At 40.8% G+C, this 27,547-nt stretch overlaps 2 protein-coding genes across 6 annotated transcripts in view; one reads left to right on the top strand and one right to left on the bottom strand.

Moving 5' to 3' along the window:
* The window catches only part of CDC14B (cell division cycle 14B), a 60,528-nt gene extending 52,078 nt beyond the window's left edge, over window positions 1-8,450 (top strand). The window contains exon 13 of one of the 2 annotated variants that reach the window (XM_071802380.1): window positions 8,225-8,450. In XM_071802380.1, coding sequence (XP_071658481.1) covers window positions 8,225-8,435 — 211 coding nt within the window. In that variant the 3' untranslated portion in view covers window positions 8,436-8,450. Of the gene's footprint in view, window positions 1-1,340; window positions 1,630-8,224 lie in introns of those variants that run through there. The other variant, XM_071802381.1, reaches the window with a different exon arrangement.
* Window positions 546-26,016, bottom strand: HABP4 (hyaluronan binding protein 4). 4 transcript variants are annotated; one of them, XM_065860869.2, is made up of 8 exons: window positions 25,494-26,016; window positions 15,783-15,930; window positions 14,822-14,983; window positions 12,645-12,728; window positions 11,186-11,266; window positions 4,424-4,592; window positions 2,731-2,913; window positions 546-1,088 (listed from the first exon to the last, which is right to left on the bottom strand). In XM_065860869.2, exons 1-8 carry the CDS (start codon window positions 25,774-25,776, stop codon window positions 1,032-1,034), a joined length of 1,167 nt encoding a protein of 388 aa, XP_065716941.1. In that variant the 5' UTR covers window positions 25,777-26,016; the 3' UTR covers window positions 546-1,031. The 4 variants fall into 4 exon arrangements, with proteins under 4 accessions (XP_065716941.1, XP_065716940.1, XP_065716942.1 ...); XM_065860868.2 differs by having other exon boundaries at window positions 12,645-12,734; window positions 25,494-26,015; XM_065860870.2 differs by lacking the exon at window positions 11,186-11,266 and having other exon boundaries at window positions 12,645-12,734; window positions 25,494-26,013.
* Window positions 26,017-27,547: the final 1,531 nt, after the last annotated feature.

Raw genomic sequence — 27,547 nt, 5'->3', positions numbered from 1 at the left:
TGGCACCATCTAATTTCTCTCAGATCCACAAAAACAGCTCTGAGTGTCCCCTTTGACAGGGAGGAAGTTAGGGTATCTGGCTCAAGTGAGGAAATCCATCAAAACTGCAATGAAAGGACATCCCACCTCATCCCCCAGTGTCTCACAAACTTCTTGGTAAGGCACGAAACATTTTAATCTGTAGTTACTCCTGCTGAAATCAAAGCATAACAGTTGAGTTCTGTCTTTAGCTCAAAATTTTTACTTCACCTGCAACATCTCCAAAGTAGTTGTAGATTATATCTTGTTACTGAAGCAAGACTTTTAGTCAGTTATCACTTAAGAGCATCTGTGCTGCCTTAATTTTAAAGATCAGTGTTTTGGGTGAGTAAGGTCTGCTGGTTAGTTTCAGGGTTTTTTTTGTTTGGGTGGTGTTTGGGGGGGGACAGTGCTTGGGTTGTGTTGTCTTTTTTAATTTGTTTGGCTTTTTCTCCAGACTACATCCAAATAGCAAAGGCTTCAATCTGTGATTCTGACCTGTCAGAATAATGCTTCAAACCCAAACCAACGAGCACTTTCTTTTATTTGCCAAATTCCAAAGAACTGCAACTTGTGACTGTGTGAAATTTACACATCACTCAAGGAAACAGGGAAAGCAGCTTTCAAATGTATTGTGAAATAAGAGTCCCAATTGCAAACTACATTGTACAGTTTACATTTCACCACGTGTCATGGAGAACTTAATATAATCTCTATATACACATTCTAAACATTGTACCCTTGAACTTCATTTGAAAACTTGTAGTGAAGTACTGTAGGCCTTCACACAGTTTTCACGAATGGAGGCGGACACAGGAACCTTTGGCAGGATCCCAGCCCACCAGTATCCCCAGAACCCAACTCCACTAGCACAGGGCCACAACCATTCCACACCAAACACCCAAACAGCTTTTCCAGTAGCAACAGACTTTCTTTATCCACACCAGCATAAACCTGGTCTCTTCACAGCTACACCATAGCTACTCTGAAATACCACCATTCATCATGGTTCTTCAGGCTAAGGCTGGAAAATCCTCAGGATCATCAGGATTTGGAGCAACAAGGTGCACCTACAAAGAAAGAAAGGAAGCTTTGTAAAAAAGAATGCATTTCAAAAGCATATGACAGCTATGTACCTGTATTTCACCCTGAAAAGGGTTCTTCTATTCAAGTTAAATGCTTTGTATCCATCACTATCACAGAAGGGTGTTCTGGTTTTGTCAAAAACAAGACCAGTTTCTCTTTTAGTGAATTTTCTTTTCAGCTAAGTTCTTTTAAGTAACTGCACTTTTCTGAAGTTGGCTATATGTTTTTGTAAACAGACATGGCAATGGAATGCAAGGTCACTGATAACAATGCACGTCACGTATTTGCAAGGAGGAACAAACAGAACAGGTGACTAAAACTGACCAACTAAGTATTCCGTCCCATCCATATCATACATCATATAAAGGTGGGAGATCATGAGGGTCTTGCTCTCTTTGACTATGGCCAACATCTGGGGAGGACCCTGCCTGCTGTCCCTGTGATCTGAGACCTACTGAAAGACTGAATCCAGTTCCAGCTTGCTGCAGAATCCAACCCAGGACTTCCGGGTGCCTGCTCTGCTGCTGCCGGTGCTGAGCTGCCAGGAATTTCAAGATTGGTTTTTGTTTCCAACTTGCAAGTCTTCTCTCTCTTTGCCCTCCTATTGCCTTTCCTTAGGAGGGAGACTGAGAGGGGGGAAAAGGGGAGGGGGTTCACAAAACATCTGCTGCAGTTTATTGTCACCCTGCAACTAAACTGTGACAAAATGTTATGCATTTATCTCAGAAGTTATGACTACTACAATTTCTTCAGTGTGAATATATTTATAATGCTCATCTACTGCCTGGAAAGGACCTGAGCATCACAAGTTCTGCAGCCCTGAAATGAAGAGAACGAGTAAAGCAATCTCACCCAAAATACTGTCATTTTTAGAAGCAGCATTATATCTTTTTACATTCTAAGGCTACTGCATGTATTGGATTGTAGTTTAAAACTCTATGCTCCATTATTATAAAGAGCCTTTTTCATTCAGACAAAACAAATGAATCAAATAACTTCTGTATCATACAGTAAGTTCACAACCTTGAAGTATTTCACTCATACGAGTAAGGCAGAATTAAACTGAGACCTTCAGTTAGTATTAAGAAAAAAACATCATTTTTCAGTGCATTTCTTAAGAGAAAAAGGTCAGTGGAATTTTTCTTAATGGTTGAATTGAACACTTGTATCATTCTGTAGGATGCTGTTGGATTCTGTCTTAATCTGTAGGATCCCAGATTCACTTACCTCACTCCCAGTAATCAAAATGCCATTACTGTACTATGCTGAAATTTTTGTAATGGATACAAGCCTTTAGTAATTTTAATTATTTTCAAATTCATATAAAAGATCATTGCAGAAACAAATCTTTGCTGTATCCTTTCCTCTAGTTACCATCAAAGCAACTAGACCTTTTGAAATTCATGTGTTAAGAGCTGTGAGCCTGAACTGATACTTAATTTTAAGTAACATGATATGGGTCAAGAACCCAAAATAACCAGACCAACATACGATGAGGCAGGAATTAGAAACACGCCTGTCACTACAGTAATCAATAATTCCACACAAAAAGGGGTGGGACACACATACAACAACTACAAAAAAAACCCTCTCCAAGCAAACAATAAAGACCACAAAAATCATTACCACTACTTCTGGTCGAGGTCCCATCTCCTCAACTCTTCTGCCACGACCACGACCACCTCGTGCTCCTCTTAATCCACGGCCAGGGCGAGGAAGACTCCCAAAATTAATATCCAGCTGAGATGTTATGTCATTCACTGGTCTTCGAAAGATATGAGAATCATCTTCAAAGTTCTCTTTTTGCAGCTAAAAAGAAGATCTGGTTAAAGTCTATAGCTTCCATGTACAGCCTTCTCCCCTCCCCAGTACATACACACACGCATACTTTTATAACAGACTAAGCAGCAGATAAATCAAGATAACATCCAGAGTTGAAGGCAGGCCTTAACTTCCACAAGTTTTTAACAGAGGTGAGGCAATTGCATCTTCCCAGATGCCTGGGATAGTTTTTGTTGGCTCAGAGTCCTGGCAACAAATTCTTCCATACCAGGTCTGTAACACTGAAGAGCTTTTTCAGAAACAATAATCTACAATGTTTTCTAAGGGACTAGAGAATCACACTTAACCTACTTACTTCTGCAATTATCTTCAACTAATTGTTAAAAGGCCATAGCAAAGCACAGTATTTGGCTGCTACTTGATCTGTTAGTCTATTTGTATGCAGCTGTGAGACTATCGTTGTTTTAACTCTGTGTATTCCTAGTAGTTAGTGGATGTAAGACTATTTCCCACCATAATTTTAACGTGCACTGTAGTAGTTAACACATATGTAAACTCATCTCATACAGTGATGAATCACTTATTCTACCCAATGTCTAACAAAGAGATTTGACTTGTCCATGTTATGCAGTTCTTGTACCTCTTATTTTATGTTCATTTTGACAAAGTCCTTTGATACTGCCAGCCAAGAAACTTTACAGGCAAAAAGAACAGCAACCTGCATGCACACTTCACACACTTGCATACTTTCTTTAGAGCCTGTGAAAGATATTCTCCTCATCCCTACCACCATCTCCCTCAGAGAAGGAAGATGGGATAATGACAACTGTGACCACCAAAAGCCAGGCTAAAAAGGATGCAGGCCACTTCAGTATTAGTGTCTCTCCCTGGAAGCACTCAATGACCTAAACTGATTAAGACTTAAACAGCTGCGAGTTTTGATGTTTATATTATAACTAGACAAAGGATAATATGTGCATTCATACATGCAGAACAAGGTCTCCAGAGTTATTTCTAAGAAGTGGGACTCTAAAACAGGGTGGGGGGGAATCATATATTCTAAGTACACAATAAAAGCGGGGATCCAGCACACATGAAAAATAGGACAGTTAGTATCCACACTAACAGATACCAAAACCTGAGTTTAATATATAAGTGTATACCAGCAAGTAAGCTAGATGGGATTCAAAGTTAGGATAAGAAGTGTTTAGTAAACCAAGCTTCTCTAGCAGCATTACCAGAGATCTACACAGGTGGCAGCAGCAAGGCTTTATATTGCTAAGACTGAGCCGTAATGTAGAATAACTTAATAGACTGCGTATTTATACACAAAACAGGAGTGATGAGCCGAGAGAGAAGAAAATGCACAGACGGTAAGTTTAAAGCAAGTTTGGGGGCATACATGTCATTACAGTAACAAAGCTTAGATACAAACTTCTAGTCTGGGTTATACTAAAACTAGTAGAAAAAGAACAGAGACAGTTTCCTAACTCTGGGCATAAAGCAGAGTTTACAGAATTCCTAAGGCAATGCTTACATCATCGCTATATTTTGACTTGTGAATCACCACTGCTTTGGAAGGAACAGTGGATTCTGGCTTCCGGATGTTGAATTCAGGCTTTGGTCGATTCTGTTGCTGAAGAGTTTTCCACTCATCTAACGTCATTTCTTGAACTACTTCTTCCATTGGCTCTCCTTCAGCAACTCTAAAGGTTTATAGTTGTAAAGTAAAAATCATTAGCTTGCAACATGCCAGGATGAACAAGAACACTAATCTCTAAAGTAAGGATACTAAACAAAATATTTGGAATGTTTCTCACCAAATTACTGTCCTCGGTTTCACTTACTCCCCACAGTAACTTGATGTGTGAGTTATACATTAATGTAAGCTGGAAAACATACTTATGGCCTGTTTGAAATTAGTCATATGAACAAATGCTGTCTCCAGCCTTCTGTAGTACATTTTGGTATTTATCCAGTCTCCCTGCAAGTTCAGGCACTTTGGATTCTAGACAAAACCAGTCTGTCTTTTGATCTGGCATATTGTCAAGCCTAATGTTTAACAGTGAGTCTACTGCTGGAAAATACAGCCATAGTAAGAAAAAATAAAAGCATACCAAGCAGCGCTTTTAAAACACCACAGTTGTATGGTTTTATTGACCCATACTGAAGGATGACAATACGAGACAGATTCATGTTTCAGCACAGCTTTCAGTCATTCAAAAGACAAGATGATCACACCATGGGATCTTCTATGTAACTATTAACATTTCATTTGTTAATTTCACAAGATGCTTCTTCGATTTCTTTTGTCAGAGGCAGTAGCACACAAGGACACAGTATTTATCACCTGGCAAAACAAGGTAAAACCTACTCCAGTTTCAATTTGCCACAAAGTGCAATAATGATCATATTTTCAAGAAAAACATATGGAATACATCAGAATATGCCTTGCATATTTTTGAGCTAGAAGGATAGAAGTCCAGGGCTTTATGTCTGTATTCGTAAGACAAGATACGTAAGACAAAACCAAAGATTCTTCACTTTTCTCTGCTTGGCTACTCTGCTGCCACTTTTCTGATGCTGACCAAGACTGACTTGCCCAGGACCAGCAGCTATTAGAGTACACTACAGGTGTACCTTTTCATCAAGAGCAGAATGCTAAGGAAAAGCTGCATTGATTACCACCAGACACTTGAGAAACCATTTCTCCCTTCACCCAAACACACTGCAATAGTGTTCAAAGCTGGTTAAGTATTTCCCTGACATGAAAACTCTTTCATTAGATCCCTTCTAGTGGTAAAACTATAGATTAGTTTTTCCTCAATGTCAGCACCAAGTCTTCTATCAAATGCTGATGATTTTTCCAACATAAACATACAGTTGGTTAGATGCAAGTTGGAAATTTATCACGGAGAGATTCAGAGTCAAATGACAGCCAGTCAACTGTGCTTTTTGGGTTTTTGTGAGCTGTGCAACAACCCTATCAGAACACGCATATTTGTTGGGAGTGTTCTGTGCATTCAGAAGTATCTTATATAGGAACAGGCCTGTTCCCTCTTCCAACTTGATATTGCAGAGAACCAATCTATTTCTTGGCAGTCAAAACTGTACGATATTTTCCTGAAGCACCCAGCATGCAACACATAGAAGCAGAATCAAACAGTAAGACAGGCCTTAATTTTGATTTAGGATGAACACAGTTTTAAATGAGCTTTGTAGAAAAAGTAAATTAAAAATATGCAAAAGTCCTGTACTTTATGTCCATCCTCTGACATGCCTTCATGCCCTGATATTTTGAAAATTCCCGTTAGAGGAACCAGAGGTTAAAAGTCTGGTAAGCAGCTTGTAGCTCCATACTGATGGCCATAGACCTGAAACTATGTTAGAAGGACTGTTAAGAAAAAAATTAACTGGTTTACTGAGTTAAATAAAAAGGATACTGGTGAAAGATGCAGCTACCTCTGGAAAAACACCAATGGATACTGTTCCATGTGTAAGAGCATTAAGAACCAATTGCACCCCAAACTTTTCTATTTGCTGTCCTCAAGATTTAGAAGCCAGAAAATTTTTGAGCAATTATTTGAAGCTTCAGTTTTGTGAATAGATGTTGGAAAAACAAAACTAGTTGCAAGCACCCTGAGAAAGAAAAAAAGAGGAAGTAAACTAACAAAAAGGGGCTCTTTTAAATTGGTTTAATTTCTTCCTAAGCCACTGCCTCAGGACAGAATCAAACTCCTCTCCTCCTGATTTTTCACCCCATTAGGGAGATGCTTTTTCAGTCCTTGACAAGAGCCTTAGAAAGATACAGAACTGGTTGCAACAGTTACTTGAGAAGTAGGTGTCAATCTTTCTATTTGCAAATGAAAAAAAAGCATTTGAGCTAAGTTTTAAGACCAGCTCTGTGCAATTATGCACAGTGTGATACATAATACATTTACTGCATTTCCTGCAGCACAAAGCTTGCAAAAAGAAAGGGCAATGGCACAGGTGTTCAAGAATACTGAAAGACTGACCAGTCATGCGAGATGCTGAACAGACCAAGTAAGTGATTTGAAAACAAACCACCAAAGCAACCACCTCCTGGAGGTCCAGAGGACAAGAAGAAATACATGCTCTCAGGCAAAAAGCATCAGCCGCCCAAACACAGGAAGAACCACTAAGCAAGGCAGCTCGAAGGAGGGACCTCAAACCGAGCAAGAGTATTGGAGGTAACCCAGCCAAGCTGAACCTTAAATAAATAGCCTTTGTCCCTTCTGGAACAGTGTACTCTTATAAGGAGGCACATCAACAGTTTTGTTCAGGGCACATGTCACTGCTAGTAGGGCAAAACAAGGTCTCAGCTGAGTAAAGTCTTCTACATAGGAACAGACAGAAAGGCCAGAATAGAACGGTAAGACAGCTATGAAATCTAAAATACATTATCTACACAGGAAGCCTTTAAGGAGATGCTGAGGAGGAAACATACATAATGCTAAAAAAAGAATTTTGCATATCCATTATGTTAAAGCAAGATAGAAGAAAAAGAACATAGTAGTTTCTACTTTCAAAATAGACCACCAAGGGTCATTGAAATCTCTATCAGTAGGACATTATGATCAACTAGAGAGGTATGAGAGGTAGCACAGGTATGGTTGGTGACACCTTGAGTGAGCAAGACCACTTTCAGATCTAAATTTTTATGATCATAAGAAAACATGAGGACATTTCACTAAACAGCAACTTGATCTCTCAAAAAAGCAATCACAGGTATTGCTTTCAAAAGTGCACATCTATCAAAAACAACCACATGCCTGTTTCAGAGGAAATTCTGGTGGATTTACACTGCGAGTTTGTTTTCTCAACTGCAAAGTACAGGTTGATTTTTAATCCAAAAGATGGTTTCAACTGCTAGGTTATTAGTAGTACAAATTTATTTTAGGATGCTAAGACTCCCAGGGGGAAAACACCTCTCATTAGTGAAGCAGAGCAACATGGGCATCACATTTTGGACCAAGACTTGATTGAAGCAGGTTATTTTGTGCACCAAGCATGCATGAAAGTACACTCTCAGCATTACTTTCTACCTTCTAACCTTACAAATTTTAGTAACTGCTTAGTGCCTATCTTCATTCATCAGGTTAATAAGCTCCTTAGCACACCAACAATCATGTTCACAAAATATTGCTACACACCTAAGCGTGGCCTCTGGACAAGGATAAAGTGAATTCACAGTGCAAGTACATAACAAAACACCAAGTGGAAGCCCTCAGTAATGGTTCTTACTGCTTCCATGTTTTCAGCAGATCACCATAACCTTCTAGCTACACCTTGTTTAATATGCATACCTTTGTTGCAGGAACAGCTCTACGAGAACACATCAATATGCACAAGAAATGCAAATGGAAAAGAATGACATTCAGCTCAGTTCTTCTACTGATAATCTTCACATCAATAAAAATAATGACAGTGGGTCTTTTTCAAATAGGTGGTTGTATTTTTCAGCTGCACAATGCAAATTTTTATTCAGCTTTTATCAAGAAACCAATTACATTAATCTTTCCTACTAAACATCATTTACAGGAGCATTATCACCAGTTACAGCAAAATTCAAAGTTAAACACCAAGCAACAACTGTACAGGTTAACTATAGAAGAAAAGCATTCAACCCAATACTTATGAAGATCTGGTCTGGTCTATGGATAGCTTTATGTCACTACTCAAAAAACAGAGGGGAAAATAGCTCGGCAAACTCAAAGACAAATTTTGAAAGTTTCCTATTAAATGACCAGGAGAATACAAAGCTCCACCAAAAAGGAAGAAAGTCTTGTGTGAATGTCCTGGTTTTGTTAAAAACCAAGTTTTTCTTTTAGTGAATTTGCTTGTCAGCTAAAGCCTTCATATTAGCTGCATTTTCCTGGAGAACCAGATACATGTTCTGGTAAACATAACAATGGAATGCAAACTTATTGATAAGCACGGATGGACATCTCACGAGAGGGGCAACGAGAAACCGGTGACCAAGAGACTGACCAACTGTGTATAACATTCCATTCATGTGAATACTTCATATAAAAGTGGGAGATCACAAGGATCTCGTCCCTTTTCCTTCTTTTCCCTTCTGCTTATGGCTGACATTAGGAGAGGACCTTGCTGGTCATCCCTGCGAACTGAAGCCTAGAGAGAGACTGAATCCAGCTCCGGTTGGCTGCAGAGTCCAATCCAGGACTTTGGGTGCTGGCTCTGCAGTTGCTGAGACTTTCAAGATTGGTTTTGTATATTTTGTATTATTTTCTCTAGTCTTATTAGTAGCACTAGTAAAACATTTTTAATTTTTCCAACTCTCTTCTCTCTGTCCTTCTTTCCCTCCCGATCGCCTGTGCTTAGTGGGAAGGGGGGAAGAGGGAGGGGCAAAAGGGGGAAGTGGGGGGAGGAGAAGAGGTTAACAATACATCTGCCAGGGTTTGATTGTCACCCCGCAATCTAAACCCTTGACAGTGAATAAATGGAAGAAAACCCCAAATAATAAATACTAACTCTGCAAATACCTTTGATAGGGATTGAATAGACTAGTGTCACACTGGTTAAAAAGAAAAATCTATTAATTTGAATTACCAGTCAACATAAGCATGTTACATTGTTCAGACTATGAAGACAAGTTCAACAACAAGCAGCTGTGAGGAAAGCTTATACTGCTGTACTAGCTGTGTATTTTATACTTACTATACGCAGCAAAAAAACCCAGCTACTAGTATGCGGTTTGGGATGCTATCAAGACATATTGTTGGTACACTCAAAGAAATTTGAAGATATGGAAAGAAATAACGTGATTTATATTATAGAAGTAGTAAAGAAACTCTTGTCCTGCAATACTTTGCAAATGGAAGCTCAGGAACCACAACGTGGACACAGTCCTGAAGGCAAGCAGCCCACAGAAGTCTATGCAGAGTTGCATTGAAATTAGCCAGTACCACAACAGAAAGCTATACAGTATCTCACCACAGACAGATTACTCCCGATTTCCAGGAATACTTTTCCTCTTCTTTTAAATGGAAACAGTTCAAACAGGAAAGAGAATGGGAGAAGAAACAAACCGAAGCTTTTCATCTCTCCTTACAAGCACACAACTGCAACAAAGCAGTAGAAAAGAAATTGATTCCTTGGAGCTGCTGCATTTAAGAGTCAAAATGAGAACAACCGTAACAGTAGCTTAAGTAAACACACACCCCTTCACCCTCAGTATTAAGGCTGTGGTGAAAGCAGAAAGTAGACTTGCTAGAAGCTTTCGCTGTTTTATGCTACCTGCCGGAAGACAGCAGCTCCGGAGAGCACAAGCAACCTAAGCATATGTCACAGTTTAACCAGAGCTAGCAATCATAACCATGACAGCCACTCACTCACTCCTCCCACCCCCCAAATAGGGGGAGAATCAAAAGGGAAGGGAGAAACTCGTGGACTGAGACAAACACAGTTTAATAAAATAGTAATACCAATATACCACCACTACTACCTGGTATCTATAAAACAGAAAATATAAAAGATGCTCAACACAATTCCTCAAGAGCTCCGTCCATGTCAAGCAGCCAGTGTCAGTAAGAGAGAGCACCCAGGTCCTGAACAGCCAATCCTGGGAAGGGAGAGTGAGAAGGCCACAAAGGTAAAAAGGCCCGGAAGCCACTGCAAAACGGCAGGATGGCAAATCACTGAACTAAAGGAAAGTCCCAAATGGAAATTCACCGAAATGGAGCAGAACCAGACGGGTCTCCATCTCCCCAGACATAAAAAAAACAACTCTCCTTAAATAGAAAGCACAACACCAATGGCATGGAAGACTCTCACTGATCAGCCTGGGTGTCAGTCAAGCTCTGCCGCATCCATGCCTGCCTTCCCCGCTGCCTCACACCTGCAGAGAGCCCAGAAAGGCCTTGATCTCCCAGACAATAAGCCTTTATTCCAACTCAAAGATACTGTAAAGCTACTCTAAGAAAAATATTAGTTCTGCCCTGGGGTGTTATCTTCTTGTTCTCAAGCTAAATCCAAACAATGACCATGCCAGCTATGTAAAAGAATAGTTTCTAACTACATGAAGAAAATTAACTCACTTTTAGTCAAACCAGCACAGCATACGAGGCCTTCAAATAAAACCTGAAGCATGAAAACCATACCACACCAGCTTTGCTTTCAATTATTAAAAAAACAAGAAAAAAAAATCCACTTTTTTAAGGTCTATGCCATACAACACTCTGATTACCTAGGCACTATTTGCACAATGCTTTCTCTTCTGTTTTAAAACAAGTACAGTCCCCAAGTTGACACTAACCTTAGAGGTAAGTAGAATAAGGTACATGTAATTCGTGTTTTGCATACAGATTTGTGAGTCTTCAGGGCAATATTTACTGCACTGCAAAGAACACACAATGCAGAATTTTGTAATTGCATGTTACTTGCATTTTTTAATTTTACGGATTTCAGTGGACTATTCCTAAACTAAGCTTTAAAAAAAAAAACTAAAGAGGAGTAAAATCTCCAGAAAGGCCCACAGTCTGATCAAATACCTAGTCATCTCTGAGAAACTAATTAAAGACAACCAGCAGATTCTGCCAGATGCCTTTGCCACTAAATATACACTTCTAATGCCTTACGCTCTAAAAGAAACTGATGTCAGGACACATCTACAAAGAGCTTGAATTGGATCTTGAAACAAGTTAAGGCACCAGTAGTTGGTGATAAAAAAAGCTGAGTAACTGCTTCCCTATTTAGCTAGTACAATGCATTCTTGACAGCTTATCCACACTACTCATCTGATTCAAGTTAGTCTAGAAACAGTTTTCTTGAAACCCAGTCACAGTCACTCCACTTCAGAGATTTCCCCATGTATACTCACCTCTGGCTACATATTGAGAGCTAGTTTAAAATGAAAAGAAATCCAAGCTACACCAACTCAATTTCTTACAGGGTTATACAACCTGAACATATAAAATAGGTTTTGTAGTCCCAGGTAGATTTATAATTAAGAAATTAATCACAGCCACTAATAACTGGACCTGCATCTCTAGGTAAAGAAGACTTCATAGCAACAAAAGAGAAGGCTGACGCACTGAACTGATCGTCTTTCACTCATTAGAAGATATTCACCATATGGTATCTGATTATTCTTTAAAGTCTCTAACTTAGACAAGATTGTCTAGTTACTTTTTCTTAAGCTAGTGTTTATTTCGTGTGAAGTAAGTTCTCACTGGACACTGATAAGAATGAAAGTCAGAAGACAAGAGGCAGGTTTCTCTCTCCCTACTTCTAAGGGTCACTGCAAGACCAATTTCAGCAAATTTTTCAAGTTCTGCAGAGGTTCTTCATGAACAGATGACAACTGCATCGTTATTAGCGACTGATGAATAGTGACTTAAGAGAATTCTATCTTTGTGTGTTTTAATTGTGCATAGGCACCTTGAACATTTTTCTCATAAAAACTAATTTTCTACAAATTAGCCAAGTTAAATAGGTAACAGACAATATGTAGCTCCTCCTTAAATTATCAGCAGATCTTAGGAATGTAAGCATCACTTGGCAAGTAAATGCAATCTGCGGCTGTATAAACCAAGCTTTAGTCAGTGATGCATTTTCTTGACTCACAAATATAGACAAAGCTTTTTTATTTTTAAATATGTGCACTAGCATAACTTAACAGTTCATATTTCAAGTGTGCCTCCCATACAAGTAGATCAATAACAGTCAATTGTTTTCTTTGCATTTATAAAGAAAATATTTTAGTCAGACTATACTTGTTCAGAGGCTCTCCTTCAGATGTCCCTGGCTGCTCAGCTGTTTCTGCAGTCTCTTCCACAGGAGTAGTCTGTTCCATCCCACTAAAACTGTAAAAAAACAAAAACAAAAACAAAAAAAACCACAACAACACAAAAAACAAACAAACAAACAAAAAACAAACAAACAAAAAAACCACAACACACCACACACAACCAAACAATCCACCAAGTCTTAATGGGACACATTGGGGAAAAAACCTTACAGATCAATACATTGATATTTTTTTTCCCCAGAATTCCTTTGGAGGGGAGAAAGTAGAGGAGAAAAACTCTTAAGATCGTAACCAGAAAATAGATCTACTAAGTGAGTAGTTAAGCGACTAACAAAATGAGAAGTATTAGGAAAATTCAACTTCTACGTACTTTTAATCAAAAAGAGTGAAAAGCGTGCATGAAGACAAAATAATTCAATCATGAATAATAATACCAGTACTTGGTTAGTATATCACTCATGTTTAGGTTTGCCTTTTTGTTCCTTTTCAACTATTAAAATGGTACAAATCATACTCCAAGTTTGTATTGTCTGTAACATGAACACTGGTTCACTGTCATGTGAGAGCAATAGCATGGTTTCATTTCACTGGCAGGCATACATATTTAATATTAACACCTGTTAGCTTCGAGGCATCATTAAGCATCATTGTTTACGTAACTCCAGTTTAATGTTAGTTCTACCATAGGCACCACATGACAAGAAATCATTGATATCTCATGTTTATATTTTAAGTTCTGATGCTACTGAACTAACAAAAATTTAATAGGGAGAGCATAAGGGATCTTGATTTTCTTGTACTTTATGAAGTTCATACAACCTTCTCTGACATTTCACAGAAGCTGGTTTCTTGCTTTTGATCAGTGAGTTTCTGCTATCAGCTCAGAACTATGTTAATCTAGCTGATCCTTTGTTTTGAAAGCCAAAGTAACTAATCAATCTTTTGCTTTTAGTATGAAATATTACAGAAGAGACAGATATTAGTACGGCCTTTCCAAAGAATTTGGCATATCAAGCTCTCCAAATTAGAAGCCATCATGGCTGTATTCTTCAACCTTTTAGCCAAATGGCCCAAATCCATGATCTAAGATTTAAAAATGAAATTTTGTTTTTAAAACAATTTTGTGAAAGAATGTGTACATGATCAAAAATATTTGCTCCAAGCTCAAAGTGCTGCCTTTTCTCTGCTCCTTATCAGCCATCAAATAAAGTGTTCTATATGCATATGAGAACAAAAGCTACTGGAAAAAAGTGGTAGCAATATATGCAAAGAATGAACAAAGTCAACATTTTCAGTGAGCTTTTTGCAAGTCTGAACAGAGACCTATAAGGGAAGTACAGAATTAAACACTCCCAATTTTTTAAATCTAATCAATAAGCCACCACATATTGTTACTGTGTACATCAGTGGTCAGCTAAATATCACCTCCAGAGGCACACTGAATTGTATTACAGCTTTGCAATTTTGAAATTATAGATAAAACTTAAGAAAAAGATAGTGAATTTTAAGCCCACTAACAAAGCTTCAATCTTTTAATCAGCATTTAGTAGCAATGCCATTAAATACCAGAGTTCCACTGACAATTTTTCTTAGTAGGCGAGTAACTTATTTCAGTTAAAAGACAAATTGGCCCCAATCAAAAGATTTTGGCAGTCTTAACTGAAGAAATATCGCCATGCCTTTGCTACAAATAAATCTCACTGCTATGAAGAAGGTGAGTTCAGAAAAACGTAGAACTATGTTCAGCATAACAATTAATAGAAAGCAAGCCTTATAAAGCTCAAAACAAACACAAAACTGGTGAACAGAAAATGATGATCTAAGGTGAGCCATGTAAAATGACGATCTATGGTGGGCACAAGTACATGTTGTCCCTTGTGTCATCTTTAACCGTTCCCCAGTTGCAAACTCCACCTCCACCCTTTTTATCATCTACTTTCATTCCTCTAAAGAAAGAAACAGGGTTCTGTGAGTTTAAGGGGTTTGTTTATTTTTTTCATTGCGACTTGAAACTAAAATCAGTACTGACTTTTTGCCAGGCAACTTGGATATAGAAGAGAACAGAATACTAAGAAACGTTACTGCCATGATGACTATTGTTTACTGGTACACCAAGTAAGAAGCAGCATACAGAACACTTACATTTTATCACTCTCACGTTGTCTTTCAGATTCCCATTTTCCTCTTTGGTCAAAGCCATCAGAACTTCTCTGTATTCCACCACCTCTTCCTCTACCTCGCAATCCACCTCTTCCTCTGCCACGACCTCTTACTGGCCTTTCACGGTCTAATCTTTCACTTGGTCTAAAAAGAAGAATTCTAGTCAGATTTTGGTTCCTACAAAACAGTTAATAAGGAGAAAAAAGCATATGGTTGCATTTGTGCAGCTGTGAGAGACATCAGTATATGAGAACACGGCACAATTTTTAGAGTGCATCTTTACACAACACGATACAGTTGTATTAGTTTTGCATTAAAAATGGACGTAAACTGAACATAAAACACTAACTGTCAAATCTTCAGCAACTTTATTAGAGAATAGCACCAGTGCCTAAATCCAGGTTTATACGCGACTGCTTGAAGTTTCAGGGAACTTGTTAAATATCAACTACTGTTCTGTAAAGTAAGAACAGCCACACTCTCAAGGGTTACAGGTTAAAGTGGAATTTTCTAAGTACTTATAAAAAAAGCAAAATTGATATGCATTCACCAAGCAATAAATAGTATGACAAAAGTTTATTTTCAGTTTGAACAGTAACACTCATCTAACTTGGAACGTGCACCACATATTCTGCAAAGCTTGGCATGCAAGCTCAGAAATGAACATTTACGTTGCAGACTAGGGGTTATGTTTTCAGATCTTTAACTTTTCAGTTTTGCCTTATTCTTCTAACATTTAACAAAACTGCTCCAAGTCAATCTGTGAGGAAGCTGAAATTACAGCTAAATGAACTAAGTCGTCCTGCAACAAGTCTACACACTAATAATGCAACCATGTCTTCAAGTCACGTCTAGATCTATTTTAAGAAGGTTAAGTCTTCCCCTTTCCATTCCTGTGCACATGTTCTGTGAGGCACCTTACTTCTCCCTGTATGATACATGCCTTTCCACTGCCAATTCCACTTGTCTTTCTGTTTCATAGGAGCAGTATTCCCTGAAAGATGGTCTCCATTCAGTTTTGTTTTGTTTCACATCTGCTCCTCTGTTGTTGAATCCTTGCTGTTCTCCCCGCTTAGGTGCTTGCTTCTGGCCTATGGATACACACAAATATAGATTATGAGCAGGTTAATAATAAATAAATTGCAGTTACAAAACTACTTAGTGAGTTGATTACAACTTGTAGTCTTCCACTTCACCGTCTCCAATACCAAGTTCACCAAAATATTAAAAGCACTTAGAGTTAATGTTGTCAGACATTGCTTTAAAGACATCTACTTACTTGCCCTTCTGTGTTGATGAACCTGCCTCAGGTAAAAATACTACAGGGGTTGGCACAGCTCAGACATTCACAGAAAAAAAAAAAAAACCAACACGCTAAAGAAAAATCTCATTTTGCTCACATTAAGTCACCAAAATGGAGAACAAAAATGGTTTCTCTCATGTTCTCTCAAAGATCTTGCTAGTGTACTAGACGACAAGGCAGAGAAGTGTCAATGGAAGACATGAATTGCGGGATGGATGCAGAAGCAACAAAGGTGGGGGAAAGAGGAGAACCATTAGAGAGAGGCATTAGTTGTCAGTCATGAGACATCTCTTGCCAGATGAACTGAATTTAGACATCTGAGCCTGCACCTCTAATCTCACAGCTATGGTATCCAACAACCAGAAGGGAGTCACCTCCTACTGTTACTGTTGTATGGAGAATAGCATCATTCACCAACACTGTAAGTCCCCGAGTCTAAGCAGCAGAAACCCAGGCAGTAAGTACAAAGACTCCAATACCACTAGTTGATGCTAAAATGTCAATATATTCCAACATAAAACATACTAAAGATTTTGAGGGTATTGTTTGACCATTGTCAGGATTAAGGAGGAACAGGTTGGGCAGAGCAAATGCAGAGAAATTGTGTATTAGAAGAGAGAATAAACTGAGGTTTTCCACTCAACCTATATACACGTAGCATAACATTCACTATATATCTCCTTTTCCATTTTCCCAAATTCTATGCTCTATTTAGGGCAAATTTCTCCAGATGAAAGCAAGCCTTCTGTCTGCTAGGCCCCTACAGTTACACTATTGCCTGAAAAAGGTGTTGGTTTAAGTCCATGAGGCAAGAAACTACAGAAACACTGCTCTGAGACCAACAAAAGCAAGATGTTCTTTCCACAAGAAGAACCTGTGAAACTCTAGGCAAGTTACGGAATTCAGGTTAATAGACAAGTGACTGTCCTGGCTACTGTGCCTTTGTTGCTAGCACATAAAGAGAATAAAAGCCTATGCTATGTTACAATATTAAGAGGTAAAGTAATTAATAGCTCCATAGAAATGCTCATATAAGAGGATCTCTGATCAAAGCTTAGGTCGCAAGCATGAAGTCTGTAACATAATCTTTAAAAAGAAAACGTAAAAGAACTATCCTCTTGGTGAATAACATCAAAGGGTGGTAAATAAAGTTTTTTGTTATGTAGTTAGGACAGTCCTATCTGTACAGAACAGACTCTTATTTGTACTGCAGCAGCAACTCTAGCTTTGGTTTTCTTTACACTATAAACCACTTGATACAATACATTCCAGTAATTGTCTCTTCTCAAGATTTGGAAATGTTCAATCCTTAGAGCTGCAAGCATATTTACATGCCCAAAATCATGATGTGACCTCTGGATAACGGACAAATTTTGAAATCAGTTTGAATAAGCTTTTCAAACCAGGATGCTTTATTAAAGAGCAAAATTGTAAAGAATACAGAATTGTACATGCTGTTGGGAAATGTGTCTGCTCTACGTACATGTCTACTACACCACCTACTATACAAGTGTTAATTCCATACTGGAATCGTGCTATGGAAAAAAATGACTACTCACTTCTGACCTCATTTTTACTTATCTTATTTGCATCTGGATGTGCAAGTGCAATAGAAGAGTGCCTTTTTATTTATCTTTGATCCTCTCACTGGCTATCAGAATAATCAGTTATTCTAAACAGATTAATTTGGCAAGAACGCAGCAGTCAGAAACTACCTTCCCTCCATATTTAGTATTAGCCTCAATTTCACTTTTGTATTCAAAGAGCTCCATAGAACTAGTAAAGCAATGTTAAAAAATGAACATGCACATGTCATTTTAAAATAAGATGGTCTCCGTACACTTAAGCACATTTAAAGTACTTCAAAACAAGTCTTGCCAAATACGTCAGCGTATTAAACATCACTAGCACTGACCGTGCTTGACAAAGCAGTCAGTTCTACTCTGATTTCTGTCCAGGGCTATCTCGCTTTGACTCCAACAGGTGGATATAGCTACTGGAGATGGATTTTAAACATTTAAAAGATTATTTGTGGCACTTGCTACCTGTATAAAAACATTTTTAACTGGTTTGACAGAGAGTCACCACTGGTAATACACAGTATGAAGGAACTCATCTCTCTAATAAGCAAAGTCACTCTCAGGGCAGAATCTTGAACTGATTTACAAACAGGTCACAAACACCAGCACATCTTTCAGCTCTACATATAAAGGCAAACTAAACCAAACCTTGGCAGCAAAGATAGCATAAACTATCGGATTCTAATCCTCTACCATATGTTTTTCGCAATACAGACTCATTGCTAAGTAACTTAAGAGCCCCCTACTCTTGGAGGCGGGGAGGGGAAATATAAACACAACACACCAAACCACAACAGAAGCAATCTTGTGTAGCACTGCCAAAATACCTTTCAGTTAAAAATAGCTGGGCTACACTTTGAACCCTCATTAACTACAAGTATACCTCTTGTCTGCTTGTTTGCATGTATGAATTTGTATGAAGGTTTCCTTCAAAACGACAGAAAAAGCTCTGGCATTTTGTGGATCATCTCCCTGAGGTCTTAAAAATATCGTGCTGAAAACTCCAGATCACTCTTTCCTAGATACCAAGTGTAACCTCTCTTTCGGGTGTTTTTCTGTAATCTGTATTCAGCTGAAGACGCTGCCCACCATTCCCCACCTCACCTCCACTTCCCCACAGGGATTACTGCAGCAGCCTCGTCTGTCGGCTGAGTTACCTGTCATTTTACTTTCTAAACTGAGGAATCAGAAAAGAAATCTGATGCTTAAACTGTTTCAACAGACCCGGGTTTTTTCACAAGCAGCAGCTGAGATATTACAAAGACATCTGTAAATATTAAAATTACCAGGTTCTAGAATTAGACATTGCTAAAGAAAAAAAAAATCCCAGTTTTACAAGCCACTGTTAAAACTCCACATTATACAGACTTAACATACTTAAGTAGTTCTCATTTTTCCCACAATAGTATTTCACTATCAGTTTTGTTTATACTGCAGCATTTAGATAGGAAGACCTTCTAGAAAGTGTTTTGAATATGTCACGGAACTCTCGGCTGGGAAAGCAGAAATCATACTTTTAAAACTAGCATTGCCTGGGTTCCCAGACACTGCCTATCCATGTGTTAACAGACAGATTTCAAACAATGCAGCAAAACCTAGATGCCTTTGTAGTGGTGTTGTCTAGCTATCACCAAGTTCCTCTACCCATATCACCTGTCCTCAAACAAGTAGGACTTCTGCTTGGGAGAGACAGTTTCTACGTTTTGTGGGCTCTTCACTGGCTCTTGCCAAGACAGCGTGCTCTCACCTTCTTTTAATTTTTATTTTGTAAGGGAGAAAATGTTGGTTTGTGCAGCAAACTTTGACTTTAGACAAAAACCACAAGGAGCCCAGCTTGCAACTGCAATCAGTGACTACAAGCTAGAGCAGAAATCTTGCTGTTTCCCCCATTCCCTCCTGTAATTAGCATGACAGGTGAGGGTGGCCACTGGCACGCACTCATATTCACAGGCTGAGGAAGGTTACCGCTGTGAAGAGCACAAAACCCTCATATTGTGACCCAAAAATTCTGCTGTCAAGGCTACATCGTTGTGTTTTATGAATTCCCACAAGTCTGAAACCAATCCATCCAAATGGGCGACACTCAAACCCACTGAGACGACTCCATCAATACTCCACTTCCACAAATGCAGTCTGGGATGAAGAAGTCCCAAACCAAAACTTATTTCTATTTTGCCCAAGTAGCACATACAGCAACAGGGCAAAGGCAAACTGCACGCAGTTTTGATTCAGTTGGGATGAACATTAAAGCAACCATAGTAGCCAGATGAAAGACTTTTATGTCTTATAGCATGTATTTGAAGAAAGAAAAAAGTAACAACAAATACCTTCCATCTGACAATCTACCCTTAAAGGTTTTCTGAATCAAAGACTGTAAGCATCCATTTATACAGGACAGACCCACAGATGGGCTGCCATGTCTTTACACAAACTGCTGTGTGAATAGATACATGCACTGATACATCAACATCACCCTATAGCAAGAAATGCGACAAGGCAATTACAGTCTCTGTAGAAAAAGCATAATTTCTCCTTATTTCACAAAATCTGCCTGAAATTATATCCTTTTACTTCTGTAAAATAAGAAACTACTAATATTCTTTCCCTTCTCCAAGTCTCACGTGCAGTTCTATATATACTTCTTTTGTATTCTCAGATACCTCCTCTCAAAACAAAAACCTTAATTCACATTTCTCCCAAGATGTATGCTTTTTCTAGTTTTAATATCTTTGAGGTGACCAAAAGAGCGGACACATTTCAAGATGTGGGAAGATGAGATTCCTTCAAAGGCATGATAATTCAATTTCTATTCTTGATAGTGCTACCTCAGTAATTGTCAACACTGCTGCTTTTCCAGATGACAACTGGAAACAGACTTGCTGTTCTGCTCATAATAGTCCAAATGACTCCAAGCTCTCTTTCATGAACTGCAAAGTTTGGATTAGCAAAACCTTTCATGTTGCAGTATAGGTTGCAACCTGCCCCCCACCTCAATTCATGTTCTCCCACGTACACTACTTTACACTTGGTGATAGTGAATTTCCTCTGCCATTTTATAGCTCATTTACAGGATATAATTTGTGTCACTGCCCTGCAGCTCTTCTACTGGGAGAAATAAACCTGTACCAGCAAACTTCAGTCACTTACCCTGCTCACAGCTCCTTTAGCACAGACTTCCCACCTACCTACATAGAAAATAAAAAATTTAAACTGTGATTTTTTGTTTGTTTGTTTCAGACAAATTTCAACTGCCTTGTAGGTGTTAAAACAAAGCTAACAGCAGTACAGCCACTGGTGCTAAATTCAGATCTCTCTTTCCACATGTTCCAAGAGATCCTTCTTTCCTCTGCTTTCAGCTTAACATCTCATTTTTAAATGAAAAAGTCTGAGCCACAAGAAACAATATAAGTGGAGTTTAGAGAAATTGAAGTAACTACAAAAACCAAACAGGAATACTGTTCCAGTTGGGCTGGAATGAGAGCAAGTGGAGAAACAGTGCACTAATTCAACAATCTCTGTCATTAATTATGGCTGCACACAAACACACTACTTCATTGACATCTCAGTTACATGGTAACACCTATACATGGAAAACTGATCTTCCTTCACAACAAAGCTGTAACTGGAAATAGTAAAAGACAGTTTGCACTCTCAGGGACTAATTTTGCTGTATGTCAGAGTACAGCAGATTTAAGACTGCACAACCTTATTTCCTCCCCTTCGCATGTGTGTCCCCGCAGGTTGGAGCCGGCTGCGGGGCACTGCTGGGGGCATGCTTGGGGTTCAGCACCGCTGCCTGGGGCATCCCCAGGGTTTTGCAAGGGAATGAACTTCACCATGACCCCAGGAAGAGATTGCCCACCACTCGGCTGTCTGCCCCACGGTGCATCCTGGGGACTGTGCCCAGCCTGCCACCCAGCCCCACAGCACTGCAGGCTTTCTTATGATGAGCAGCTGAGGGAACTGAGGCTGTTTAGCCTGGAGAAAAGGAGGCTAAGGGGAGACCTTATCACTGTCTGCAACTACCTGAAGGGAGGCTGTAGCATGGAGGGTGTTGGTCTCTTCTCCCAAGTAGAAGGAAAAAAAAAAAAAAGACACAGAGTCAGACTGTATTCTGTGTTATTTTGTTTTCATGTGTACCAGTACTCAATTACAGAAATGCCTACTGCTGCTTTCCTCTGGACAATCCTTATGACTATACAGCTGAAAGAATGATATCAGAATAAGTTATTCAAAAATAAGAAAACAGCAGTCAGTATAAGGTAAGATTCCCAAGAAATATTCCATGTCATGTTAACTTAAAACCGTAGCTAAAAATTCAGATGAACATGTAGTATTCAGGAACTACACCTAAATGTTACACGAGTCATCAAATGTACATGAAAGAAGAAAACCTTTTAGAGGTATTAGCAACAAAGGTTTAGAGATTTCAACAGAACAGAGCTTAATACTGCATGATCAACAAATTTAATTTGCCTGGACTGGTAAAGAATGCAAGCTCTGCAACTGAGCCTTTTGAATAAAGAGCTGGCAAATGCAGTTTGGCCACTGTGCTAAGAATGAACTGAGTTAACATTAAGTGGTACAATTATAAGAGCTGTAATACCTACAGACAGCCTCTACCCAAATCCTGAGCATACAGTCTAAGAATCACAAAACAGCACAGTCAGTAAAAGAGGAAAAATACATCATTAAGGTCAAAATTGTAGGTTTTGTTACGCTATGAAATCTGTTTTCTCCTTAAAGAAAGATTAAAAAATAGTCTCCTAACAGTTGTGTCAATTGATAATGAATAGTTTGGAGTCTAAAGGTCAAAGCACTGAATTATCTTGCAACAAGCCTCTTAGAAGGCTGCCCCATGAGGAAAGACTGAAGGAGATACGCCTCTTCTCCCTGAAGAAGACTCAGGGGACCTCATCACAACATTCCAGTACCCAAAGGGCAGCTACAAAGCTGAAGGAGGCTCTTGTTTCACAAGGAGCCATATAGAGAAGACAACGGGCAATAGGTACAACTTGGATGAGGTTTCATTTCAGTATCAGAAAGAATCATTCACTGGAACAACCCACCCAGAGACATGGTGGAGTCCCCGTCACTGAAGGTTTTCAAGATGCAATTGGACAGGGTGATAGATGATTTCTTCTTTGCTGCCTCTTCCAGGAAACATTAGACCAGACAATCCTTCAAGGTCCTTTCCAACCTGAGCTGTTTTGTGATTATTCTATGAATAATAGTCCAATACAGACTGAATTTGTCATTTCAACCATAATATCAGAATATGATTCAGCTGTGCATATGGTTCTAGATGCTGCTTTATGGTGTAAAATTCTTAAATAGCGAAATTAAATCAGAGGGAGTTATGCCCAAAATCAGGGGGGGGCCGGGGGAGGGAGAAATGCTTAAGTTTGTTGTTGTTGGGGTTTTTTGTTTGAGTTTTGTTTTGTGTGTCTGTGCTTTGTTTCTTTTTTTTTTCTTAAATGTAAGTTTAGTCATTAGTTTTATAATTAAGTAATTTTAATCAATTTTATTCCCCCAAGCAGAGTTGTACTCTTCTAGCAATTTGTCCACCACTAGCAGCTTTACACCAAACTGAGCCAGTACGAAGACCCTTCCAAGTGGTTACTCATTCTTAACCATTAAGCTGATAGCCCTGTGTATCTTTTATTGTATCAAGCATTTTTATGTTTGAATCCTGTATAAATACAAATAAAATGCTGACTCCTCTCTTACCACAAAACATTTTTCCCTAAACCCACCACTTGCTTTATATTTGTCAACTATCCACAGGCAGGACCAAGTCTCAACTCTCTGGTTTAGCATCCTGAGCACTACACATTAACAGTCCTTACAACAAGCCCAAGACATAAACATGCAGTGCACACAAAATGCAGGGTAGCCACTTTATTTAAAGAAGAAAGTGCAGCATTTCTCAGACCAAGTAACTCTTCTTAAGATAGATGTTAATTCACTTGCACAAAGGCTACTATAAACCAGCAGTCTTTCCTCCATTTTAAATTAGCAGGAAATTAGAACAAGATGCATGTGCCTGATGTCTCTATGCAAGAAACTGGGTTTGTTAATAACAAGGCAGCAGAAAATAGGCAAAGACACTCCACAGGGTTGCTGTGTATTACCACTGAATTACAATCAGAATCTGTATGCTTAAGATACCTACAGACAAATAGGAAGTAAAGGATGCTGTTCACATGGTTCCACAGTCCTGATAACCACCAGTTCTTGTTCAAGAACTTTTACATCAAGACTTCAGACTCTGTTGATGACTGAACAGGCACCTTCACTTTCTGTTGATCACCAGAGTACAGTATCTTTTACTAAAGTATTGGTCTTAAAGGCAGAGACCTCTGACAAAGTCACATAACAACCACAGAGGAACCACAAAAGATGAGTTTCATACAACTGTCAAAAGGGATAGTGACAACTTGTTAAGATCACCTTCTACAAAGAGGCTAATTAACTAGTGCATACTTCAAAGATTCTCTGTTCCACAAGGTCAAATAATCACTGTCAGAGCAGTGTAAGACTGTAAGTCTAAGCAATGGAACTGGCAGCACTGGCAACAACTTCAAGGAACAATAACCCTGATTGAAAGGCCACACCTTTTTCTAGGGCATTAAAACACTCGGTTCAGTTAAAGTATGTAGCCTTTACTACATGAAGAAGATATCTTAAGAACAGTTATTGTGTTAAGCTTCATGGTATGCTGCAGGAGAACAGGAATTTACAAATCACGAGAGCAAAATCAGAGTCTTCTGTGCAGAGGTTCTCAATATTTACAAACCGACAGCCAGCTCTCAGGGTACTTTAGATACTGAATCCAGCAACCTGAAAGACAATACCGTGTAAGTAACAACAATCACTCTCACAAAAATGCCTCCAAATGGAAGGAGCTATAGCCCAGCAAAGCCTTCAGCTGCAAAGAGGGCCGTGCCAGACATCATGATATAAAAGCCAACTGGCTCCCTATTCCCCCAAGCAACACTTAGTATCAAAACCTAGCAGCTGACAAACAACCTAGATCACTCCTGAACACCGTGCTAAAGAGTTCACCCCGGAAATCAGGTTTGGGCATCAGTGCAAGCTTAAGGCAAACTAAGCACAGATTCCTGGACATGTTATAACCCTGAAGAAGCTAAAGTACCAGAAAATTCACAGGTACCAAGAAAGCAAGCCTGGGAGCATCAGACACCGACAGAAAACAGTCAGGGTGAGAAGCCACAAGATGCATCGACAGGGACGCTAAACCAACATAAAAACTACAGATGCTGCGGTGGAGGAGTTAGTGATCTTCTATTTCCCTCTCGGGATTATTTCTGAAGCGTTCATTTACTCGTCTGAAGGCCCGTTTTCCCTCCCGAAGCCGCCCAAAGGCGCTGAGGGAGCTGGGGCAGAGCGTGTGGGGAGAGCGTGCCCAAGCGCGGCCACACGCAGAGCCGCCCCGGCTGCCACTTGTTTCTCCAGCGGGACTTTCAGGTGGGCACGCTGTCACAGCGACACAAGTACGTACGGTAAACGGGGCTTTCTCAGACTTGCGTTGACCCTGTACCGGCAAGCGCCTGCCAGCGGCGAGACACACGGTGCTGCGGCCGGGGCTGCCCGCACCGGCACCGCCGGGACCGCACTGCTCAGGGAACCGGCTGCCGCGCCGCTCCCCCTCCCGCGGGCCCGCCAGCCCTGCCTGAGCGTCCCTCGGCGCCCACTGATGCGCCGCCGCCCCACATCGAGCCCCGTTAAGGAGGCGCCGCCGGCCTACCGGGCTGTGGCGGTCCGCCGGGCGCGGAGGAGCTCCCGGGCTGCTTGCACTCCTTCTGGGACTCCCTCTTGCCGCCGCCCGCCCTGCCGCTGGGACCGGCTCTCCTGGTGGCCGCCGCCTCGTCTTGCCTCTTGCGCTGCTGCTGGCGGCGCTCGGCCTCGCGGAGGATGTCGAAGGGGTCCGACTCGTCGTCCAGGAGCTGGTAGAAGCGGTTGGCGACGGCGCAACCGAAGCTCTCCTGCATGACGGCCGCCACCGAGCTGCCCACCGTGCCCTTCATCATCGCCACAGCCGACTGGCACCCGCGCGCCGCCGGCGCTGCGGAGGCGGCGACGCCAGGAGCTGAACCAACGCGCCAACAGCAGAGGAACTGCCTCTCGCCGGCTCAGGCTCCGGCGCCCACTCCGGCTCAGCACCACCCAGACCGCCGCACCATGGCCGTTGCCCGGCCCCTCACCAAGCCACGGCAGCCAATCGCGCTGCGGAGCTCCGAGGAGCCCCGAAGCCAGCCACCCGCAACACGCGCAATCAATGCGAAATAATGGCTAGAGCGAGCAACCAATTCCGACTTTAGGATCCGCCCCCCCCGCCCCTGAAGTGCGGCTACGGCCAATTAGCGTGCAGCTCCAACACACTCACTAGTGGACCACTGGCCAATGGGATGTGCTGTTACGGGCGGCGGAGCTGATTAATTATTCATGAACTATGCATTATTCAACAGCCCCTCCTGCCCTCCACTGGAACCGCAGCAGGTGCAGAGGGGAACAGCGCAGGCACCGCACTTGCCCGTCGGTTCTTGGGACCCAGCGATTGCAGGAGGCTGGGAAACAGCCTCTTTGTTCATTTGCAGGTCTGGGTACACTATTCGGTAAAGGCTTGCAGCCCGGTGTCATCACATAACTCTGTCAGCACGGGCCTCGTGATTGTAATCTGGGTCCAGTAACGACTGACTTTAATGAAAGCACGCTCAACTCGGAGTTTCAAGCACTTTAGGTGGCTGCCACACTTGCATAAACTAGTCTGGTATTCCCACAAAGTTCTGAATTGCCTCTTTCTGGGTCCTTCAGCTCAAGAAGAACAGGGAACTGCTGGAGAGAGTCCAGCGCAGGGCAACAAAGATGATGAAGGGAGTGGAGCATCTCCCTTACGAGGAAAGGCTGAGGGAGCTGGGTCGCTTTAGCTTGGAGAAGAAGAGACTGAGGGGTGACCTCATTAATGTTTATAAATATATAAAGGGTGAGCGTCACAAGGATGGGGCCAGGCTCTTCTTGGTGACAACCAATGATAGGAAAAGGCGCAATGGGTGCAAACTGGAACACAAGAGATTCCACTGAAATATGAGAAGAAACTTCTTCCCAGTGAGGGTGACAGAGCACTGGAACAGGCTGCCCAGGAGGGTTGTGGAATCTCCTACTCTGGAGACATTCAAAACCTGCCTGGACACCTTTCTGTGTAACCTCATCTAGGTGTTCCTGCTCCGGCAGGGGGATTGGACTAGATGATCTTTTGAGGTCCCTTTCAATCCCTAATATTCTGTGATTCTGCTTAAAACTGCAGTGGTGTTCATGAGACCAGCACACCTCCACAAGCACATGCAGTAGCACTTCCAACAGCTCACAAACAGCCTTCCAGAGGAATGTACAGGTTTCAGAGTTTAACTTGGAGAGCTGCTCTGCCCAGCAAAACCAGTGAATGAAGCTCTCTGGCTCTCACAGAGCCTCCATGCGGTGAGGCTGGAAGTGTGTGCACCACTGTGATCATAGGAGCCATGCTGGTCACAGCCAAGGGGCGCCTGGAGCGAGGTGCAAGTCCTTTTACTGTCTCTGAGGTTTACAGATAGGACCAGCAGTGCAAACACTCCTGGAGATGCAACATGATTCGTTTACAGGGCACAGGCAACTGTGTACACAAAATATGTTTGTCCCCTCTGCCAGCTACAGCAACCCCAAATATATGCTGTAAAAACCTCAGGCCTTCAGACACAATCACCCAAAGGATGCTGACTGCAGTGGCGATTACTGTGATGAGGCTGTTTTCATCCTAATTGTTCATGG

Source organism: Patagioenas fasciata, chromosome Z (assembly GCF_037038585.1).
Source record: "Patagioenas fasciata isolate bPatFas1 chromosome Z, bPatFas1.hap1, whole genome shotgun sequence".
In the NCBI taxonomy this organism is placed as follows: domain Eukaryota; kingdom Metazoa; phylum Chordata; class Aves; order Columbiformes; family Columbidae; genus Patagioenas; species Patagioenas fasciata.
Note: the sequence above shows the minus strand (reverse complement) of the source record. Positions and strands in the feature narration are given on the sequence as shown.